This window comes from Halichoerus grypus, chromosome 10 (assembly GCF_964656455.1).
Source record: "Halichoerus grypus chromosome 10, mHalGry1.hap1.1, whole genome shotgun sequence".
Classification (NCBI taxonomy): Eukaryota; Metazoa; Chordata; class Mammalia; order Carnivora; family Phocidae; genus Halichoerus; species Halichoerus grypus.
In genome coordinates, this window is record NC_135721.1 from 34,308,694 (window position 1) to 34,327,743 (window position 19,050).

At 47.1% G+C, this 19,050-nt stretch overlaps 1 protein-coding gene across 1 annotated transcript in view; it reads left to right on the forward strand.

Annotated features, from left to right (window-relative positions):
- The first annotated feature begins 321 nt into the window (after window positions 1-321).
- The window catches only part of SNRNP200 (small nuclear ribonucleoprotein U5 subunit 200), a 31,503-nt gene continuing 12,774 nt past the window's right edge, over window positions 322-19,050 (forward strand). Inside the window, exons 1-26 of the mRNA XM_036065138.2 lie at window positions 322-489; window positions 996-1,159; window positions 2,523-2,694; window positions 3,622-3,814; window positions 4,513-4,568; window positions 6,368-6,466; window positions 6,834-6,986; window positions 7,095-7,194; window positions 7,344-7,480; window positions 8,699-8,782; window positions 8,875-9,048; window positions 9,338-9,475; window positions 9,717-9,872; window positions 10,637-10,807; window positions 12,742-12,935; window positions 13,149-13,272; window positions 14,355-14,504; window positions 14,704-14,814; window positions 15,368-15,499; window positions 15,664-15,852; window positions 16,429-16,626; window positions 17,041-17,193; window positions 17,309-17,389; window positions 17,647-17,730; window positions 18,372-18,478; window positions 18,787-18,905. Coding sequence (XP_035921031.1) covers window positions 445-489; window positions 996-1,159; window positions 2,523-2,694; window positions 3,622-3,814; window positions 4,513-4,568; window positions 6,368-6,466; window positions 6,834-6,986; window positions 7,095-7,194; window positions 7,344-7,480; window positions 8,699-8,782; window positions 8,875-9,048; window positions 9,338-9,475; window positions 9,717-9,872; window positions 10,637-10,807; window positions 12,742-12,935; window positions 13,149-13,272; window positions 14,355-14,504; window positions 14,704-14,814; window positions 15,368-15,499; window positions 15,664-15,852; window positions 16,429-16,626; window positions 17,041-17,193; window positions 17,309-17,389; window positions 17,647-17,730; window positions 18,372-18,478; window positions 18,787-18,905 — 3,484 coding nt within the window. The 5' untranslated portion in view covers window positions 322-444. The remainder of the gene's footprint in view (window positions 490-995; window positions 1,160-2,522; window positions 2,695-3,621; window positions 3,815-4,512; window positions 4,569-6,367; window positions 6,467-6,833; window positions 6,987-7,094; window positions 7,195-7,343; window positions 7,481-8,698; window positions 8,783-8,874; window positions 9,049-9,337; window positions 9,476-9,716; window positions 9,873-10,636; window positions 10,808-12,741; window positions 12,936-13,148; window positions 13,273-14,354; window positions 14,505-14,703; window positions 14,815-15,367; window positions 15,500-15,663; window positions 15,853-16,428; window positions 16,627-17,040; window positions 17,194-17,308; window positions 17,390-17,646; window positions 17,731-18,371; window positions 18,479-18,786; window positions 18,906-19,050) is intronic.

The window sequence follows — 19,050 nt, forward strand, 5'->3', positions numbered from 1 at the left end:
ACCCCTCACCAGCACAGCTCACAGGACGGTGGCCAGAGTCAGGAAGAAATGGGTAGAAAAGCGCTTGGGTTGGGAGAGGGGGCTAAGCAGGCGGACGTTTCGCTACGATGTGAGGGGTCCTGGAAGCAATGCGACGGTGGAAGCCTATCCGCGGTGGGCCTAAAGTCGCAGGAGGTGGCCGGAACCCGAGTCGGGGATCCAGGGATTCGCGGACCCGGGGGTCTCGGCCCCGCCCAGAAGGCCGCGGGTCCGCTGCGCACTTTCACCGGACACGCCCCACCCACACTTCCGGCGTGTGACCCGGAAGCGGAAGGGGGCACGTCTCTTTCTCTCTCCTGTGCGTCAATCCTGCGTTGTTGCGGCCGGGCGGGAGCGAGCGGCAACGGCTTTTGGTAGCGTGTGGTGAGGGGAGCGGCGCTCTGAGATCCCCGAGCAGACGCTGCCATGGCGGATGTGACCGCCCGTAGCCTGCAGTACGAGTACAAGGCGGTGCGTGTGGGCTCGCGGAAGGACCCAGGCTGGGGAATCCACTGGGGAGCGGGAGGCGGAGGGGGTTTTAGTCTGAAGGCCTGCAGGTGAACCACGAAAGCGGAGACGAAGTCAGATCCGGGCGAAGGTGGGGGTACACGACGACATGAATAAGCCCACTAGGGTCTAGGGCGGGCGGGATGGGCTAAGAGTTCTGCTAGGAGTGTTTGTTCCCTGTCCCCTCGGCGGCATACCCGCCCCCTTCTGTGTCACCCCCAGCGTGCCAACACTTTTCCCAGGTGTGGGTTATTGCGGGCAGTGTTAGGAGCAAGGATCGTTCAACTGATTTGATCGCTCTTTCCTCATGTGCAGTTGTGTGGCGCTCTTTCATCTTAAGGAAAATCTCTTATTCCGAATGTGCACTTAGTTGCTGCATTTCTTACTATGATATTGTCAAGTCGTATTCCTGTGATACAGGAAGTGGCCCTACTCGTGTCAGAGCTTGAGTAACATTGTGATCTTTTCAGAACTCGAATCTTGTCCTCCAAGCTGACCGCTCTCTCATTGACCGGACCCGCCGGGATGAACCCACGGGAGAGGTGCTGTCCCTGGTTGGGAAGTTGGAGGGCACCCGGATGGGAGATAAGGCTCAACGGACCAAACCACAGATGCAGGAGGAAAGAAGAGCCAAGTGAGTACCAAGGAGAAAATGATTTTTCTTGGGATCCAAAATCTACCTTTCCTTGAGTATTTTAGCAGTGTTTTTGCTGAAATGTTTGGTGCAAGATGAGACATTAGTGGCATTAAAACAACTTAGTGAAGGTAAAAACAGAACATGAGATTTAAAAGGTTTTTTGGTCTCAGTATGTGTACTGAAGTGAGAAATCAACTTTTATAAGGATTTTATTTATTTATTTATTTGGGAGACAGAGCAGGGGTAGGAGCAGAGGGAGAGGGACAGACTCTGTGCTGAGCGAGAGCCAACTCAGGGCTTGATCCCACGACTCTGAGATCATGACCTGAGCAAAAATCAAAAGTCGGACCTTTAACCAACTGAGCTACCCAAGCGCCCGGAGAAAACAACTTTTAGATCTTTTTCTAATGTATATGTTTCTGGCCCATAGAGAGATCTTAATTTTCTCCACAGTATTTTCAAGACCCTCGCTATTCCCTGTCTCATTAACTCTTTTTCTTCCATTACAAACTTCCCACCCCTCCTTCTTTCCTCTGCTGTTGCCCACTTCCTACTTATGTTGGTATAGACTAATATTCAAGCATCCATTGTATGAAAGACAGGTTTTTGTTTTGTTGTTGTTGTTGTTGTTGTTTTTCTTTTTGGAGGATATATTTCAAAACTTAAAAGATCATTGAACTTTACCTCATCTTTATATTTTGAAATCCCTGATATCTCTGTCTCTTTCTCCTCTCCCATGATGAAGCCTCAAAAATTGGTAGGCCCAGTTTTGGTTAGTTATATTTGTTTTTTTTTAAAGATTTTATTTTTAAGTAATTTCTGCAACATGGGGCTTGAACCCACAACCCCAGGATCAAGAGTCGCATGCTCTATCGACTGAGCCAGCCAGGCACCTCTTGATTAGATATATCTGAAATGAGTTAATACATCATTCATTCTCCACTTTGCAGAGTATGGCTTCCTTTCCAGGTTTGTTATAATTTGTTGGTAATCAATGGCAGTAGATTCTTTTGGGGCCTGTTTCTGTGGCTAGAAAAAGAAAATGTGTGTGAGAGGTGGCAAGTCGAAATTCGATTATATAGTGTTGTCATGCCAAGTAAAAAGGGTTGTCCTTTTTCAAATGAATGAGGAGGCTGTCTCATTGCAACGTTTATTGCGTCTAGCGAGAGAATAACAAAGGATTCCCTTCCTGTTACTGTGTTCCCATAAAGATGGCCAAGTGGGAATCATTTGCTGAGGTACAGATTCATGTTTTTAAATATTGTGTGTGTCCATGAAGCTGAGGAGAGGAGGGTAGGCTTAATTTAGTTTTGCCTTTTGGGGTGTAGGTTCTGCCTCTTAAACATCATGTGTTCATTAGGCGAAGAAAGCGTGATGAGGACCGACATGACATTAACAAGATGAAGGGTTATACCCTGCTGTCCGAGGGAATCGATGAGATGGTGGGCATCATCTATAAACCCAAGACTAAAGAGACCCGGGAGACCTATGAGGTGCTGCTCAGCTTCATCCAGGCTGCCCTTGGGGACCAGGTGAGGAAGCCAGAGGGTGAAGCTGCGTTTTTGGAGAGGGAGAGAGTCACAACTGGGAGGTACCAGCAGAACCTTGTCTGTGGATTTTCCTATGTGGGCCATAGCAGTTTGTGGAAGTGTGGCTAGTATTTACTGAGCACTCACTTCATGTAGAATAGTGCTTTACGTGCCTTCTCTCTGTCCTCACATTAGCTCTGTGACTAAGTGCTGTTAATACTCTTTTTCCATTTTACCGGTGACGTATGTGGTGCAAAGAATAGTTAAGTAATTTTCCCACGTCACAGAGGTAGTATTTGGCAGGGCCACCCTATGAGCCTGGGTATTTTGTATCCGGACTCCGTGCTTTTGACCATTATACATGTGTGATTAGATTAGGGGCCTTTATGAGTCTCAGAGGCTCTAGTGAGGACGAAGAATTACCAAAAGTTTGGTAGGCTAGAGGAGCACAGAGCAGTGTCTCTGTTGCCTGGAGAAATGCGCCAGACTGTTGTGGAAGCTGGGTCCTACTTCCTGTGACCACCTACCTAATCTTAAAAACAGGGTTTTCCTACAGTTGTGGCATTTTTTTAATTAACAGTAATGAAAATGGTCAGAAATGGTATTCAGGTTTTAAAGAGGTGTGGCTCTTCACATCCCATTCTTTTTTTTTAAGATTTTATTTATTTATTTAATTGATAGAGAGAGAGAGAGACAGCGTGAGAGGGAACACAAGCAGGGGGAGTGGGAGAGGGAGAAGCAGGCTTCCGGCCGAGCAGGGAGCCCGATGCGGGGCTTGATCCCAGTATCCTGGGATCATGACCTGAGCCGAAGGCAGATGCTTAACGACTGAGCCCCCCAGGCGCCCCTTCACATCCCATTCTTACATAAAGCTGGCAAGTGATGTTCTGTGTCTCGTTCTAAAAATTTTTCTTTTTTTTTGGCCACCAGCCACGTGATATCCTTTGTGGGGCAGCTGATGAAGTTCTAGCTGTCCTAAAGAATGAAAAGCTTCGGGACAAGGAAAGAAGAAAGGAGATTGACCTGCTGTTGGGTCAGACAGATGATACCAGATACCATGTGCTAGTGAACTTGGGCAAAAAGATCACAGACTATGGTGGAGACAAGGAAATCCAGAATATGGGTAACAGCTCTTTATGTCCATATCATATTAAGTGGTTCTTTTGACCTCTAAACTTGATTTTCAAGCCTCAGTCATTAAAACCTCTGAATGTGTCCATGAGTTCCCATAACCTGTTTGGTGTCTGAGGAGTTGTGATCCGTGAATCAGAGTCCCTAGATTACAGCAACTATTTCTTAGTCTTAAGACCTTTTGTATAGAACCTGGGGGAAAACTTGGGCAGAGCCTGTGTGGGAGTGGGTTGGGGGGTGCTCAAGTGGTTCAGCACGCAGCGCAGGGCCGTGTCCAGGGTTGGCGGGTTGGAGAAGGCCTCACGGGTGGCAGTATGGATGACTCTCTTATGTTAAGTGTCTTTGTGGGTCCTGAGACCATAGATATATGCTGAGGACGGGCAAGTCAGGTAGTTGGGGAGGAATTAGCTCCATAGTGCCTCATTTCCCTAATTCACTGTTGTCTTCTTCTTTTTTTTTTTTTTTTAAGATTTTATTTATTTATTTGACAGACAGAGACATAGCGAGAGAGGGAACACGAGCAGGGGGAGTGGGAGAGGGAGAAGCAGGCTTCCCGTGGAGCAGGGAGCCCGATGCGGGGCTCGATCCTGGAACCCTGGGATCATGACCTGAGCCGAAGGCAGACGCTTAACGACTGAGCCACCCAGGTGCCCCTCACTGTTGTCTTTTTCCAATCCCTTATTGTTGCAGATGACAACATTGATGAGACATACGGTGTGAATGTTCAGTTTGAGTCTGATGAGGAGGTGAGTGATAAAGTAAACGGACCCAGTCTGTCCTTGTTTTTTGAAATTGTTAAGGTGAGGGGACCACTTCTGGTATAAAGAAGCTCCCTAGCTTAAGCCGGATAAATTTTATGGTGTTATATGGATGTCAACCTTGGGCATAAATGTTATTTTGCTAAAAATTTGCTATGGTTATCTTTAGGGATTTATAAAGTAAATTTACACTTACAAATGTAAACATATAATAATTTAAAACAAACCAAATAGATTAGTAGAAAGAAGGACAGAAATACAGTGTATACCGTCAGTGAGGGTGTACACCACTCTGTTTTATTCCATTTTAATCTTATGGTGAGAATTTTCCACTTTTCACTACTGTGTCTTGCTGCCAGTTGCAAAAGCATGCATGTTGGCCCAAGAGCACGGGCATGTTATGTACATGGTTGTCTAAGTTGCAGCAGCCACTGAGATTTACCACCTAATCCGAATTCTTGAATATAACTAAATAGGAACAAATGGGACACTTGAAAAAATTTTCAGAGTTGCCTTAGAGTTCTCAGTGGGCGAGTTTGGCTCAGGTAAAGTGCCGGCCTCGAAATCTCATACACTAAGTAAGACAGGAAGTAGGGGTAGCGCAAGAGAGTCAAAGGAAAGAGCCCCCAGCTGGGAGCCACGAGATCTGAATTTTGGGCCTGTATCTCGGGCAGGCCATTTTGCTTGTTCCTCCATCTGCTGAATAAGATGCCTAAAGTAGATGACTGCTAAGCTGCTTCCTGCAGTGTAGTTAATTGGATTTTTTTTTTTTAAGATTTATTTATTTATTTTTTAGAGAGAGGGAGAGACAGCACGAGTGGGAGGGCAGAGGGAGAGGGAGAGAGAATGTCAAGCAGACTCCATGCTGAGTGCAGAGCCCGACATGGGGCTTGATCCCAGGACCCTCGAGATCATGACCAGAGCCGAAACCAAGAGCTGGATGGCTAGCCGACTGCACTACCCAGGTGCCCCGATGGGATTTTATTTGAGTTTCTTTTTATGTAGTCTCTACACCCAACGTGGGGCTCGAATTCACAACCCTGAGATCAAGAGTTGCATACTCTGCCCACTGAGCCAGCCATGTGCTCTGTTTGTTGCTATTTAAAATCATAAAATCCTATTAACTAGGGATGCCTGGCTGGCTCAGTCGGTAGAGTATGTGACTCTTGATTTCAGGGTTGTAAGTTTGAAACCCACGTTGGGCGCAGATTACTTAAAAATAAAATCTTAAAAAAAAAAGTGGCAACAAACTATAGAAGAGTGCTTTGCTTGTAGCATTCATTCGTCAAATGCTTACTAACTACTGTTTGTAGCATGATCCTGTGCTAAGTATTGAGTGCTTACAGTGTGAGAGAGTGTGAATAAAGACAGTGGAGAGCAAGCTAAGTGGTCTCTACATCTCTGGATCACCATGTGTTTTCCCAAGCATAGTTTCTGTATTGTTCTTCCCTCCTGTTAGCTGATAGTTCTATTTTTTCATTTATTGATTGTGCATATACGAGAGAGACTGTGATCCAGTTGGTTGCCATTGTGGCAGCCTAAGGGAAGAAGCAGAAGAGAGAGTAGAAGCATCTAATGAATCCATGCCAAGTGGACTTAGAGTAACGAGATCATTCAATTACATGTACTCTGGAATAAGGCTGACCGTGGCTCCAGGAAGCTGTTGGTTTCCCCCCAGAGCCATTGTTCCAGCCATGGAGCTAATTTTAAGGGACTCAAGGGAGAGGATCTGTGGTGATGTTAGGATCTCCTCCAAATCATGAATTGGGGTTGGGCTGTTTCTGTAGGAAGGTGATGAAGATGTGTATGGGGAGGTTCGAGAAGAGGCATCTGATGATGACATGGAAGGGGACGAGGCTGTAGTGCGTTGCACCCTTTCGGCTAATGTAAGTACAGTTTGTTCTTGCCTGTTGCTGCAAGGCTAGGGGATTTCTGGGTGTAGCATTTGTTTCTTGTATGTAGGTCCTGTTATTTAACTTACCAAGCTGGCCTTTTATAGGAGCCATAATAAACTTTCACGTCTTGATTTTCTTAAGATTTCAGTCACTCATTCTCCTTCCCAAGGGCATGTGTTGATGAAATGTTAGTTTGGTGTGCTCCTGAATTCAGTATAACAGGGTTTTTAAAATTCTGGGAAGTCCTCAAAGGCTGGTAGGCTCTGGGTGGCAAGGAGAACTTTGTTGCAGGATGATGAGAAAGCAGTTGGGCCAGACGGAAACACGGCGTGAGCTAACTGCCTGGTTATTTCTGTAGCTTGTAGCCTCGGGGGAACTGATGAGTTCCAAAAAGAAGGATTTGCACCCTCGGGATATTGATGCATTTTGGCTACAGAGGCAGCTCAGTCGCTTCTATGATGATGCCATTGTGTCACAGAAGAAGGCAGATGAAGTGTTGGAGATCTTGAAGGTACAGCCAAGATGTTGTTTTGTTTTCGTTGTATGTATCTTAGCAGATGGGACAGTGGAGGAAGCAGATGGCTGTGTTCTTAATCATGGCGTTACCTTCTCTCTGCAGACAGCCAGTGATGATCGGGAATGTGAGAACCAGCTGGTTCTGCTCCTTGGTTTCAACACGTTCGATTTTATTAAAGTGTTGCGACAGCACAGGATGATGAGTGAGTATATAGTGGTCCTTTCTGGAGTGTATGCATGGCATGTGTGCGTGTGTGATGGAGACTCAGCTTCGGCGCCTGTTTTGGTTAACTTGCTTTCTATCCCAACCCCCTCCTCCTTACCTTCCCTTTCGTCCTTTTGCTGTTGGCAGTTTTATACTGTACCTTACTGGCCAGTGCACAGAGTGAAGCAGAAAAGGAAAGGATCATGGGAAAGATGGAAGCTGATCCAGAACTCTCCAAGTTCCTCTACCAGCTCCACGAGACTGAAAAGGAGGATCTGATCCGGGTAAGGCCTGGGTTGGTTTATCTGTCTGATTCCCAAGCTAGAGTGTTTGCTTTGGAAAAGAGACATCAGTTAGAATATTGTAGCTTAGGGGCGCCTGGGTGGCTCAGTTGGTTGAGTGTCCGACTCTTGATTTCCTCTCAGGCCATGCTCTTCAGGGTCGTGAGCTCGAGCCCTGCTTTGGGCTCTAAGCTGAGTGTGGAACCTGCTTGGGATTCTCTCTCCCTCTGCCCCTCCCACTCGTGTGCACACTCTCTCTCTTCCTCTTAAAAAAAATTGTAGTGTAAAGCTGAATTCCTCTTAGAAGAGGGGGTTGAGGGGTGCCTGGGTGGCTCAGTTGGTTGGATATCTGCCTTTGGCTCAGGTCATGATCCCAGTGTCCTGGGATCGAGCCCTCAGTTGGGCTCTCCACTCAATGGGGAGTCTGCTTCTCCTGCCCCTCCCCCTCCTTGTGCGCTCTCTCTCTCTCTCTCTCTCTCTGAGCGCCCTCTCTCTCAAATAAATAAAATCTTAAAAAAAAGGGGGTTGAAGTAGTAAAGTATTTCTCTGAATTCTTTGAGCTTTGTCACTGGTACAGATAGAATTAATGCATTCACATTGGTGTGGTCAAGAGACTGCTGGCCTGCTGCTGTCTTCACCAGCACCGTGGGCCCTTCACAGTTGACACAGTAAATCATGGCATCTACTGAAAATGCAGGGATAGAGCACATGTTGGCTGAACACAGAACCCACACTTCTACCCTTAGGGTTAGCCTTGATGCTGAATTGTTAAACATTTACTTTTGAAATTCCTGTGTTATGCATTGTCTTTTTTTTTTTTTTAAGAGGAAAGTTTATTTTTTAGAAGATTTTATTTATTCATGAGAGTGCATGTGCATGTACATGAGTGGGGGAGGGAGAGAGACAAGCAGACTCCCCGCTGAGTGGAGAGCTCGATGAGGGGCTCGATCCCAGCACCCCGAGACCACAACCTGAGCTGAAGTCAGATGTTTAACCAACTGAGCCACCCAGACATACCTGCATTGTCCCTTTAAAGCTGTTTACTTGCTTCCATCATTCTGGCGGTCCCCGTGGCAAGTGTCTGAACATAAAGGGCCGTCTTTCTGTTTTGGGACTTACTAGTCAGCATCTGTGAATCAAGCTTAGCTAAGCAGGGACTGAAAGGGACCAGAACCTACAATGGTGATGAATTGTTATTTTTTGTGCCTTTCCCCATTATAGGAGGAAAGGTCCCGGAGAGAGCGAGTGCGTCAGTCCCGGATGGACACGGACTTGGAAACCATGGATCTGGACCAGGGTGGAGAGGTAAGTCTCAGGGTCATTTCCAAGGCGGTGCTGGATGGGAAACTCACTTGTTCACCTTGCTCACTTTGGGTTTTTGTTTTTCATACTCCCAGGCACTGGCTCCACGGCAGGTTCTGGACTTGGAGGACCTGGTTTTTACCCAGGGGAGCCACTTCATGGCCAATAAACGTTGTCAGCTTCCTGATGGGTCCTTCCGCCGCCAGCGCAAGGGCTATGAAGAGGTGCATGTGCCTGCTCTGAAGCCCAAGCCCTTCGGTTCAGAAGAAGTGAGTGAATTGCGTTTCTCAGTTTTCTTCAGTTTCCACCTCTCTTCCAGCTTGGATTTCAGCCCATTGGCCAAAATGTGGCCTTGTCTCATCGGTAGTTTATCCCTGATGTGGGAGCTGCTTCAGAGGTCCCCTGTTTTGATTGTGAGCCCTGGGACAGTAGTGAATCTCCTTCAGTGGAGAGTTACGGGAGGGGGGGTGGGCAGGAAGTACGGTCCTGGCCATCCCACAGAAACGGCCTGCACGAGGGTGCTGCCAGTGGGACGTGAATGGCGTTTCTTTCTTCTAGCAACTGCTTCCAGTGGAGAAGCTGCCGAAGTATGCCCAGGCTGGATTTGAGGGCTTCAAAACACTGAACCGGATCCAGAGTAAACTCTACCGTGCCGCTCTGGAGACAGATGAGAATCTGCTGCTGTGCGCCCCTACGGTAAGAACTGCCCTGACTGCTCAGCTCTTGTGCGGAGTGCTGGCTATTTTTGGTGGCAGGATTGTTCATCTTCACCCATATTCCATCCCCCCAACCCCTGCCCCGAGTTCGTTCTTCTCTGATGGAAGAGTTATTAAATGGTCAGATACAATTCCCAGGACATGCTCTTGTGTCTGTTTTGGTGATAAGCCTGTGGAAGTGAGGGCAGGTGAACAGACCTCATCCTCGACCTCCGTTTTAGGGTGCGGGTAAGACCAACGTGGCTCTGATGTGTATGCTCCGAGAGATCGGGAAACACATTAACATGGATGGCACTATCAACGTGGATGACTTCAAGATTATCTACATCGCTCCCATGAGATCTCTGGTACAGGAGATGGTGGGCAGTTTTGGAAAGGTAAGGGAGTAGAAAGGTATTGTGAATGGGTCTAGGGTGTCACTGCTTGTATTAGGCCATCCCTGGAATGCCTCCTAGGGTATTTTTCTTCCACTTCAAAGTGGAGCATGACCCAAGTTCAGAGTGTTTCTGAAGCGAGAATATCCTGGATCTATCTTGGACTTTTGCACGGATTTAGCATCTTTTTTTTAATTCTCTGTGTAGCAGTTTTCTGTAGTTATCGTTTACATTATTGAAGAACTTAAGAAACACTCGCGGGGGCCATGGTTGATAGTAGATCTAGTGATGTTTTTTTTTTTTTAAGATTTTTTTTATTTATTTGACATAGAGATAGCAAGAGCAGGAACACAAGCAAGGGGAGTGGGAGAGGGAGAAGCAGGCTTCCTGCCGAGCAGAGCAGGGAGTCCGATGTGGGGCTCGATCCCAGGACCCTGGGATCGTGACCTGAGCCGAAGGCAGATGCCTAACGACTGAGCCACCCAGGCGCCCCGACCTAGTAGTAGTTTATTCTAGGTCCTGTTATCTACAAGTTTCCATTTTCCCCTCTTGTCTGCAGACGCCCCAGAGATCCTTTGTCTGCTTCATTTGCCTAAGTGTAAACTTGATTTGTTTTACATGTATGTGTTTGTAGGATGGATCTAATTCATTTGATATTTCCCTGTTGGGTTGATACCTCCTGCCAGTACCCTCTTCTCAGACTTCCCACAGTGTGGTGGCAGGGCCCCTAGAAGCAGTTTTACCTGATGTGCCTCCCCTCCACCTAGCGCCTGGCCACCTATGGCATCACTGTTGCGGAACTGACTGGTGACCACCAGCTGTGCAAGGAGGAGATCAGTGCCACTCAGATCATCGTCTGCACCCCCGAGAAGTGGGACATCATTACCCGCAAGGGTGGGGAGCGCACCTACACCCAGCTCGTGCGGCTCATCATTTTGGTGAGCAGAGAGTACTTGGGGACATAGAAACCAGGCCTGGTTGAGGAGGGTTTGCTGGGAGTTTTTTTTTTTTTAAGATTGATTTATTTGAGAGAGCAAGCAAGTGAGCCGGGGTGGTGGGAGGCAGGGACAGGGGGGAGAGAGAATCTCAAGCAGACTGCCCACTGAGCGCAGAGCCCGCCACGGGGTTGGATCTCATGACCCTGAGCTCATGACCTGAGCCAAAATCAAGAGTCAGACGCTTAACCGACTGAGCCACCCAGGTGCCCTGGGTTTGCTGGGTTTTAACACTGACCATTTCTTCAATGCTTTCCTCCAGTCACTAGCCTGTATGATGACAGTTGTCAGCATTGCTGTTACCATTAAATGAGAATCTGCACCTAACAAGCATTTCTGAGAAGGTGCATGGTGTTTGCCATGTTGTTATTCATGTCTTTTTTTGAACATAATTTTTTTTTTGAATAAATGTAAACAGACATAACTGTGTCTTCCCAGGATATTAAAGGGCTTTATAAATAAATAATCCATTGTCAGAGGGAACGAGTAAGGAGTCAGGATATTGTGTTCCATATACACAGAAGCACCAAGGAAAAAATGACTTTGAGTCAGAGTGTAGTTTGCCTAAGTTGTCCGGGAGAGCAGGAAGGAGGCCTCGTGTGCTGATTTTCAATATCATAGAGCAGGGGTTGGCCAGCTGTGGCTGTTGGTTTTGGAATACAGCCATACCCATTTATTTACGTGTGGTTTACAGCTGCTTTTGTGCTGCAGGGACAGAATCAAGTACAGCGGACTCTTGAACAGCACGGGCTTGAACCGCATGGGTCCATTTATATGTTGATTTTTTAAAAAATACAGTACAGTACTGTGTGTTTTTCCTTATACTTTTAATAACTTTTTTTTAGTGTATTTTATTGTAAGAATACAGCATATAAAACATGTATGAAATACATGTTAGTCAACCATTTATGTTGTTGTAAGACTTCTGGTAAAGAGTAGGCTATTTGTAGTTAAGTTTTTGGGGAATCAAGGTTACAAGTAGATTCTCGACTGTGTGGGGCACCCCTAGCCTGTGTTGTACAAGGGTTAGTTCTGTTTGTAGCAGAGACTGTATGGCCCACAAGCCTAAAATACTGATTGTCCAGCCCTTTATGAAGTTTGCCAACCCCTGCTTTAGAGCCTTGCTAGTCAGAGTCTTGTTACAAGTGCAGAGTCCCTGGCCCCATCCCGCACCTACTGAAATATAATCTTTTTTTTTAAGATTTTATTTATTTATTGAGAGTGAGCATGAGCTGGGGGAGGGGCAGACGGAGAGGGGGAGAGAGAGAATCTCAAACAGACTCTGTGCTAAGCACGGAACCCGATGTTGGGCTCGATCTTGGGCTCGATCTCCTGACCCTGAGCTCATAACCTGAGCGGAAATCAAGAGTTGGGCAGTTGACTAAGCTACCCAGGTGCCCCATGATCTGTTTTTCAGTAAGATCCCCTGCTGCATGCTGAAATTCAGGTAGCACTGCCTTAGGCTATGAGAACTCGTCCTTTGATTCATGATATCTTTTGCAAGTACAGAGTAGTAAGGATGACTGCGCAGAGGTGAAGCCTTATTGGATATAAATATGGTCTGCTCAGAATCTTCATTTTCAGTAAAAAAATTTATCTTTGAGTGAAGTTATGAACTCCTTTACCTGAAGTATCAGATTTTCTTGCCATAAAGCATGTTTTACTAAACTAGCAACATAGCTCAGTGGTCACAGCACGGTAATTTCTGGAGTATTTCCTAGTGCATGTTGTCTCACCCTTTGGGTTTCTCTTGCTTGGGATCCCTTTTCTTCCTTATTTGCCATGTCCAGTATGTACTATAAGATGGGACTATTCTCTGGAAAGAGGGCTACATTTTTCTGGTCCTAGAGGTAATTTGCGGCCCCCTCATTCCTTAGGATGAGATCCACCTTCTCCACGATGACAGAGGTCCTGTCTTAGAAGCATTGGTGGCTAGGGCCATCCGAAACATTGAGATGACCCAGGAGGATGTCCGACTCATCGGTCTTAGTGCCACCCTCCCCAACTATGAAGATGTGGCTACCTTCCTGCGTGTCGATCCTGCCAAAGGCCTCTTCTACTTCGACAACAGGTATGAGAAAAAGTGGAAGAAGTTTAACCAGGGTGACCTTCTTGCTGCCCTTCCCCTTTTTGAAAGAGCTTTGTTGGATTGGGTATTAGAAGGGTCTTTGGGTTTTGATGTGGTGTGAATTCAGAAAGGAGTATCATTCCTGGGCAATGAAAATGACTGTTTCCTCAGTATCCTATGCCAGAAGCCTCATTTGTCTAACTGTTGAACTTCTAGCTTCCGCCCAGTGCCTCTGGAACAGACTTATGTGGGTATCACAGAGAAAAAAGCTATCAAGCGTTTCCAGATCATGAATGAAATAGTCTATGAGAAAATCATGGAACATGCTGGAAAAAATCAGGTCTGTCTATGGTTTCCTGTTGAACTCTGTTGTTTTGAATTTTTGATATATAATCAGGCAAGATTGACAAAAATAAAGAGAGAAGACACAACACAGATCACCAATATTAGGAATAAAATGGGATATTACTATAGAATCTGTAGCCATTGAAAGGGTAATAAAAGAATACTATGAACGACTTTACATGTAAATTTTGAGAACCTAGAAGAAATGGGCCAATTCCTCCAAAAGTACCAACTACCAAAAACTCAAGCCTAGATGAAATAGATAACCTGAATAGTCTCATAACCATTATAAGAAATTGAATTTGTAATTTAAAAACTCCCAAAAAAGAAATCCCCAGGTGCGGATAATCTCTGTCTCTGCATTATCAGGGATCCTTCCACAAAAGATTTGGGTTGCTGACACTAAAAATGTAACACAGTAAAAATAAAGATGAAAATTAAAAACTAGTGAAAGCATTTTACTAGAAAAATATAATTTTTTAATTGACTGTTAAGTACATCAAGATAAAAACTAAGAAAAAGCAACAGATAGTGTATAAGATTTTTGTCTGATAAAAAGCATATGAATTTAAATGAAGAGACAAATCTTTTCTTGGCACTAAATACTTGGATGACTTTCCTACCAAATGGTACTAGTCTCATTCTGAGACTTACTTCCTCGGTCCTTTTATAAAGTCTAGTGCCCACCATTTAATACAACATTTCAGCTGTTACTTTGCAGACACATTTCTCAGGTGGCTTAGAATCCTGTCAGGTGCCCGAACACAAATTCGTAATTGAGATTTCCTGAATTTGCTTCCTTATTATATTTAACCATGGTTTCAAAGATAGAGTGCTTAAGAGTTAGCCTAGTTTCCCGGCTACAGGACTCTGCCACTGTACTTTGTAGTTTCATTCACATAGGGTCTTGCCAGCTTCTGAGTCAGTATATGTTCCTGCCATTGCTCCTCTTCTAGACTTTGGTTTCTCACCTCATAATGGTGTAGCCTCTGCTTCCTGCTGCTGGTGCCTCAGGGCCGTAGGGGGTGCTGCGGTAGCCGTGTCTCTTGACTGTGGCCAACAGTGGTTTTTCTGTAGGTGCTGGTGTTCGTCCACTCCCGGAAGGAGACCGGGAAGACGGCCAGGGCCATCCGGGACATGTGCCTAGAGAAGGACACGCTGGGTCTGTTTCTGAGAGAGGGCTCAGCCTCCACAGAAGTCCTTCGGACAGAAGCTGAGCAGTGTAAGGTGAGGAGACAGTCCCAGTTCTCTGTTCCTACCTGGTAACTGGCTCAATCCAAGGTTGTCCAGAGAGTCCTCGACTGCACTGTGGGTGGTTATGGGGACTAAGTTAAGGGGCAGGGTCTCACTGAAGAGATCTACTTAGTCTCTGTAGAGTTCCCACGGCGAGGCTCACCTCCTCACCTGTTCTTTTTCTGTCCCACAGAACCTGGAGCTGAAGGATCTTCTGCCGTATGGCTTTGCTATTCATCATGCGGGCATGACCAGAGTTGACCGGACACTTGTAGAGGATCTTTTTGCTGATAAACACATTCAGGTGAGGGTGGGCAAAATGTAGGCTTCAGAAGACCTGAAATGTCAAATGCCGTACGTTTGTGCCCAGTACTTTGTTTCTGGCTCAGGTAAACCAGGTCAGAGGGTGTGGTAGTACAGTAGATAGGACGTGCCCCCTCTGCCCGCTCTTTACGTACTGCGTGAGGGAAGGTGAGTGATTTTAGGAAATTGTCTGAGAAGCATGACAAAGGAAGCATGTTGGTGACTCCAGATATCGCCAAGCAGGGCCTTGTGAGGTTAGGACCTTGTTTGTTCTCTCTCAGAATAGGGCGTGTTATTGTCTAGTAATCTTAAGTTGATTAATGTTGGTCTACGCTTTTGCCTGTTAAGTATCTCTAGAATTGTGAAATGTTAATTGTTGAATAGATGAGGAACCCAAGGACTCCTTCCCTGTTTATTCCAGTGTTACCTTGACAAGTGTGGGGCCCACTCAAGTCCTGCTAGAAGCTCTGAGGCCGGTTTCCTAGAGGACTAGGGGATACTAACCCTCTGGTGGTAACATCTGTTTTCCTTATTACCTTGCCTTGCTTCTGTAGGTCTTAGTTTCCACAGCAACGCTGGCTTGGGGTGTGAATCTCCCTGCACATACAGTCATCATCAAAGGAACCCAGGTGTATAGTCCAGAGAAGGGGCGCTGGACAGAACTAGGGGCACTGGACATTCTGCAGGTATAGAGCTTTTGAGGTTATTTTCAGTGGGGAAAAGTATCCTGGGTATGCAAGGGGGCCAAAAAAGTGGCAGATGGAAGGTGGGGTTCTGTAAAGTAGAAGCCTGGGAACAAATCCATAAGCTCTGTGACGACAGCCCTCTTGGTTTGCTGTCTCTGACCTAGATGCTCGGACGTGCTGGAAGACCCCAGTATGACACCAAGGGCGAAGGCATCCTCATCACATCTCACGGGGAGCTACAGTACTACCTGTCCCTCCTCAACCAGCAGCTTCCTATCGAGAGCCAGATGGTTTCGAAGTTGCCTGACATGCTTAATGCCGAAATCGTGCTGGGGAACGTGCAGAATGCCAAGGTAGGCAAGGGCTCTGCTTTTGGCGCTTCTTGCTTTCTCAGGAGAAGTCAAGGTACCAGGGGTGGGATGGTCTCCGGTGTGGTGCTGTGGGCCACTGGCATCCAGGGTCCTCCAACCCTGCACCCCACATCTTTGATGTAAGTAGTCTCTTAGAAGCTTGTCAAGTCTGTGGCAGACGGTTCACCTTGTTACTGAGACCTCAGAAAGCACACTCTGTCTCTTTAATAATGAAATGTTAAAAATCTTCAGAAGACAATAAAATCCACATTCTTATAGTTGGGGATTGATTTTTTTTTTTTTTAAAGATTTTATTTATTTATTTGACAGAGAGATAGAGAACAAGTAGGCAGAGAGGCAGGCAGAGGGAGAGGGAGAAGCAGGCTCCCCACTGAGCAGGGAGCCCAATGCGGGGCTCCATCCCAGGACCCTGAGATCATGACCTGAGCCGAAGGCAGACGCTTAACCGACTGAGCCACCCAGGCGCCCCTGGGGATTAATTTCTAAGCAATCTATGGGAGCATTTCGTTTGGACATAAGTTCTCCATGCTAAGACCCACAAGCTTTCTCTTCTTGTAGGATGCGGTGAACTGGCTGGGCTATGCCTACTTGTATATCCGAATGCTCCGATCCCCAACCCTCTATGGCATCTCTCACGATGACCTCAAGGGGGATCCCCTGCTGGACCAGCGCCGACTGGATCTGGTTCATACTGCTGCCTTGATGCTGGATAAGAACAATCTGGTCAAGTATGACAAGAAGACAGGCAATTTCCAGGTGAGTGGGCTGAGGGATTGAGGCAAAGGTCTCAGTAAAAGTGGTAGCCCCAGGAGATAATTTTTCAAAATGCGTTCTTGATTTGGGTACTGCCCGTCTAATTGCCCGTTGCTTGGAACAGTAGAAAAACAGGTGCAATTGGACCATTGCTTTTGAATCTGGGAACTTCCCAAATGGCCTACTAGAGCCTGCCGGTACCTCCTTTCTGTCACTTTCGTTGAGGTGGCTAATTCAGCTGTCTTTTCTGTGTGGGTATCAGCTCACCATTGGCCAGGGTACTGTGCCCTCTTTGCTCATGTGCGTGGGCCGGGAGCTTGCGTTGCTGTGAGTCCGTCCAGTGGGCACCCGTTGTCCGCAGTGAGAGTTCGGCCACTTGTTCTTGATCACTGTTGGGTTGAGTGTCCTCCCCCGTAGGTGACCGAGCTGGGCCGCATCGCCAGCCACTACTACATCACCAACGACACGGTGCAGACCTACAACCAGCTGCTGAAGCCCACCCTGAGCGAGATTGAGCTTTTCAGAGTCTTCTCCTTGTCCTCAGAGTTCAAGAACATCACTGTGCGAGAGGTGAGTCCCCCCATAGCCTGTTGGGACAGGGGCTTGGTACTCCTTGCCGAGGTGCTGGATGGGTTCTCTCCTTGGTTCCCTGGCTTTTCCGTGACATTTTTCCTTCTGGTGGCAGGAGGAGAAGCTAGAGCTGCAGAAGCTGCTAGAGCGGGTGCCTATCCCGGTGAAGGAGAGCATTGAGGAGCCCAGCGCGAAGGTGAGCACGCCCCCTGCTGGGGAGAAGGAGCGGTGGTTTTGTAATCTCCTAATTCGAGTTTGTGTTTGGTGACTTGCTCCGTTCTCCCAGTTTTTGCATCCTTCTCACGTGTTCTTTTTATGTGGAGTAGTGATTATTTAATGTCTTTAAAGCAAGATCTTAGCTGGCATGGACTCCAGAACAGAAGTGTGATGCGCTTTCTTGGACTGGACTGTTCAGTGATTGGCCACCTTCTGACCATCCTTGCTTTTTTCCAGATCAATGTGCTGCTCCAGGCCTTCATCTCGCAGCTGAAGTTGGAGGGCTTTGCGCTGATGGCGGACATGGTATATGTCACTCAGGTGAGAGCAGAGTGGTGCTGCCTGAAGAGACGTTAACAGCTCACAGCCCTGTGCTGGTGTGCGTCTTGGAGAAAGGAGGCCTGACCCTAGTGAGGGGGAAAGAAGGCCAAGTTTTGCCCTATTAGGCTCGTTGGTTGATGTGTGTCTGGTATAGCTACTCTGTTCCACCAACCTTGAGCATGTGGAGAGGTAGGGCCGTGAGAGAGAGTGCTGGGGAGAGCCATGGACATGGTGTCTGCTTCCCTACAGAGAATGACTTCCCACTGTGGCCCCTGGGCTCGGATGTAAATCCGGAAATGGCAAAAGGCCCTCAGCTCTGCTTTGTTTTTATCTCTAAGGGCAAGTCACTAGCATCTTTACTCTTGCTAGACCCCTAAGTGCTAAGTGAGCCGAAGCTTTAAAATCATGCAGTGAGTATTAGGTTAAGGTATACAGTGAGCTCGAGCAGCACTTTTCCAACTATTTTGTGTTCAGCAAGCATCTCCTATATAAAAGGGAACAGTAATTATAGAGGGACTTTGTTTCTGAGTGGTGTGCCTAATTGCATCAGGCCTTCAGGTAATGAAGCCTTGTGTTGGGTGGCTTCATTAGGTCTGGGGATAGTAGGGACTTAACAGAGCGAATACTTTCTCTTTCCCTAGTCGGCTGGCCGGTTGATGCGTGCCATCTTTGAAATTGTCCTGAACCGAGGTTGGGCGCAGCTTACAGACAAGACACTGAACCTCTGCAAGATGATTGACAAGCGCATGTAAGGGCCCGGGGAGCTGGAAGCTGGTCAGCATGAGTTAAGGTCCCCAGGCTGAGGGCACGCTGGGGAAGCCTTGGAGTGCTCTTATCTCCAGCCCTCACTCATGAAATGGGACTTGCACTTTGGGTGGAGCCCGGGGGTAGGGGGAAAGGGGTGGGGAGTGATGGCTTTCAAGTGTCGTTGCTGGTGCAGTTTCGGATGCTTTCCATTAACGACTATTTTGTGTGGTCACGGCTAACCTGTTGGAAGCTATGGTGAGGGCAGTTTGTGACGCAAGGGACTGACAGCGATGTTTTCGTCCTGGCTAGGTGGCAGTCCATGTGTCCTCTGCGCCAGTTCCGGAAACTCCCTGAGGAAGTAGTGAAGAAGATCGAGAAGAAAAACTTCCCCTTTGAGCGCCTGTATGACCTGAATCATAATGAGATAGGTATGTGGGAAACTCTCCTCTTTGTCCTTACTGCTCAGACATCTTTCTGAGCAGTTCTGAGGCCTGGTGCCCTCTTGGCCTGTGTTCGCTTCTCACAGCCCCCTGAAGTAACGAGGCCAGCTCTTGGTCTCGGGCCTTCGAAACC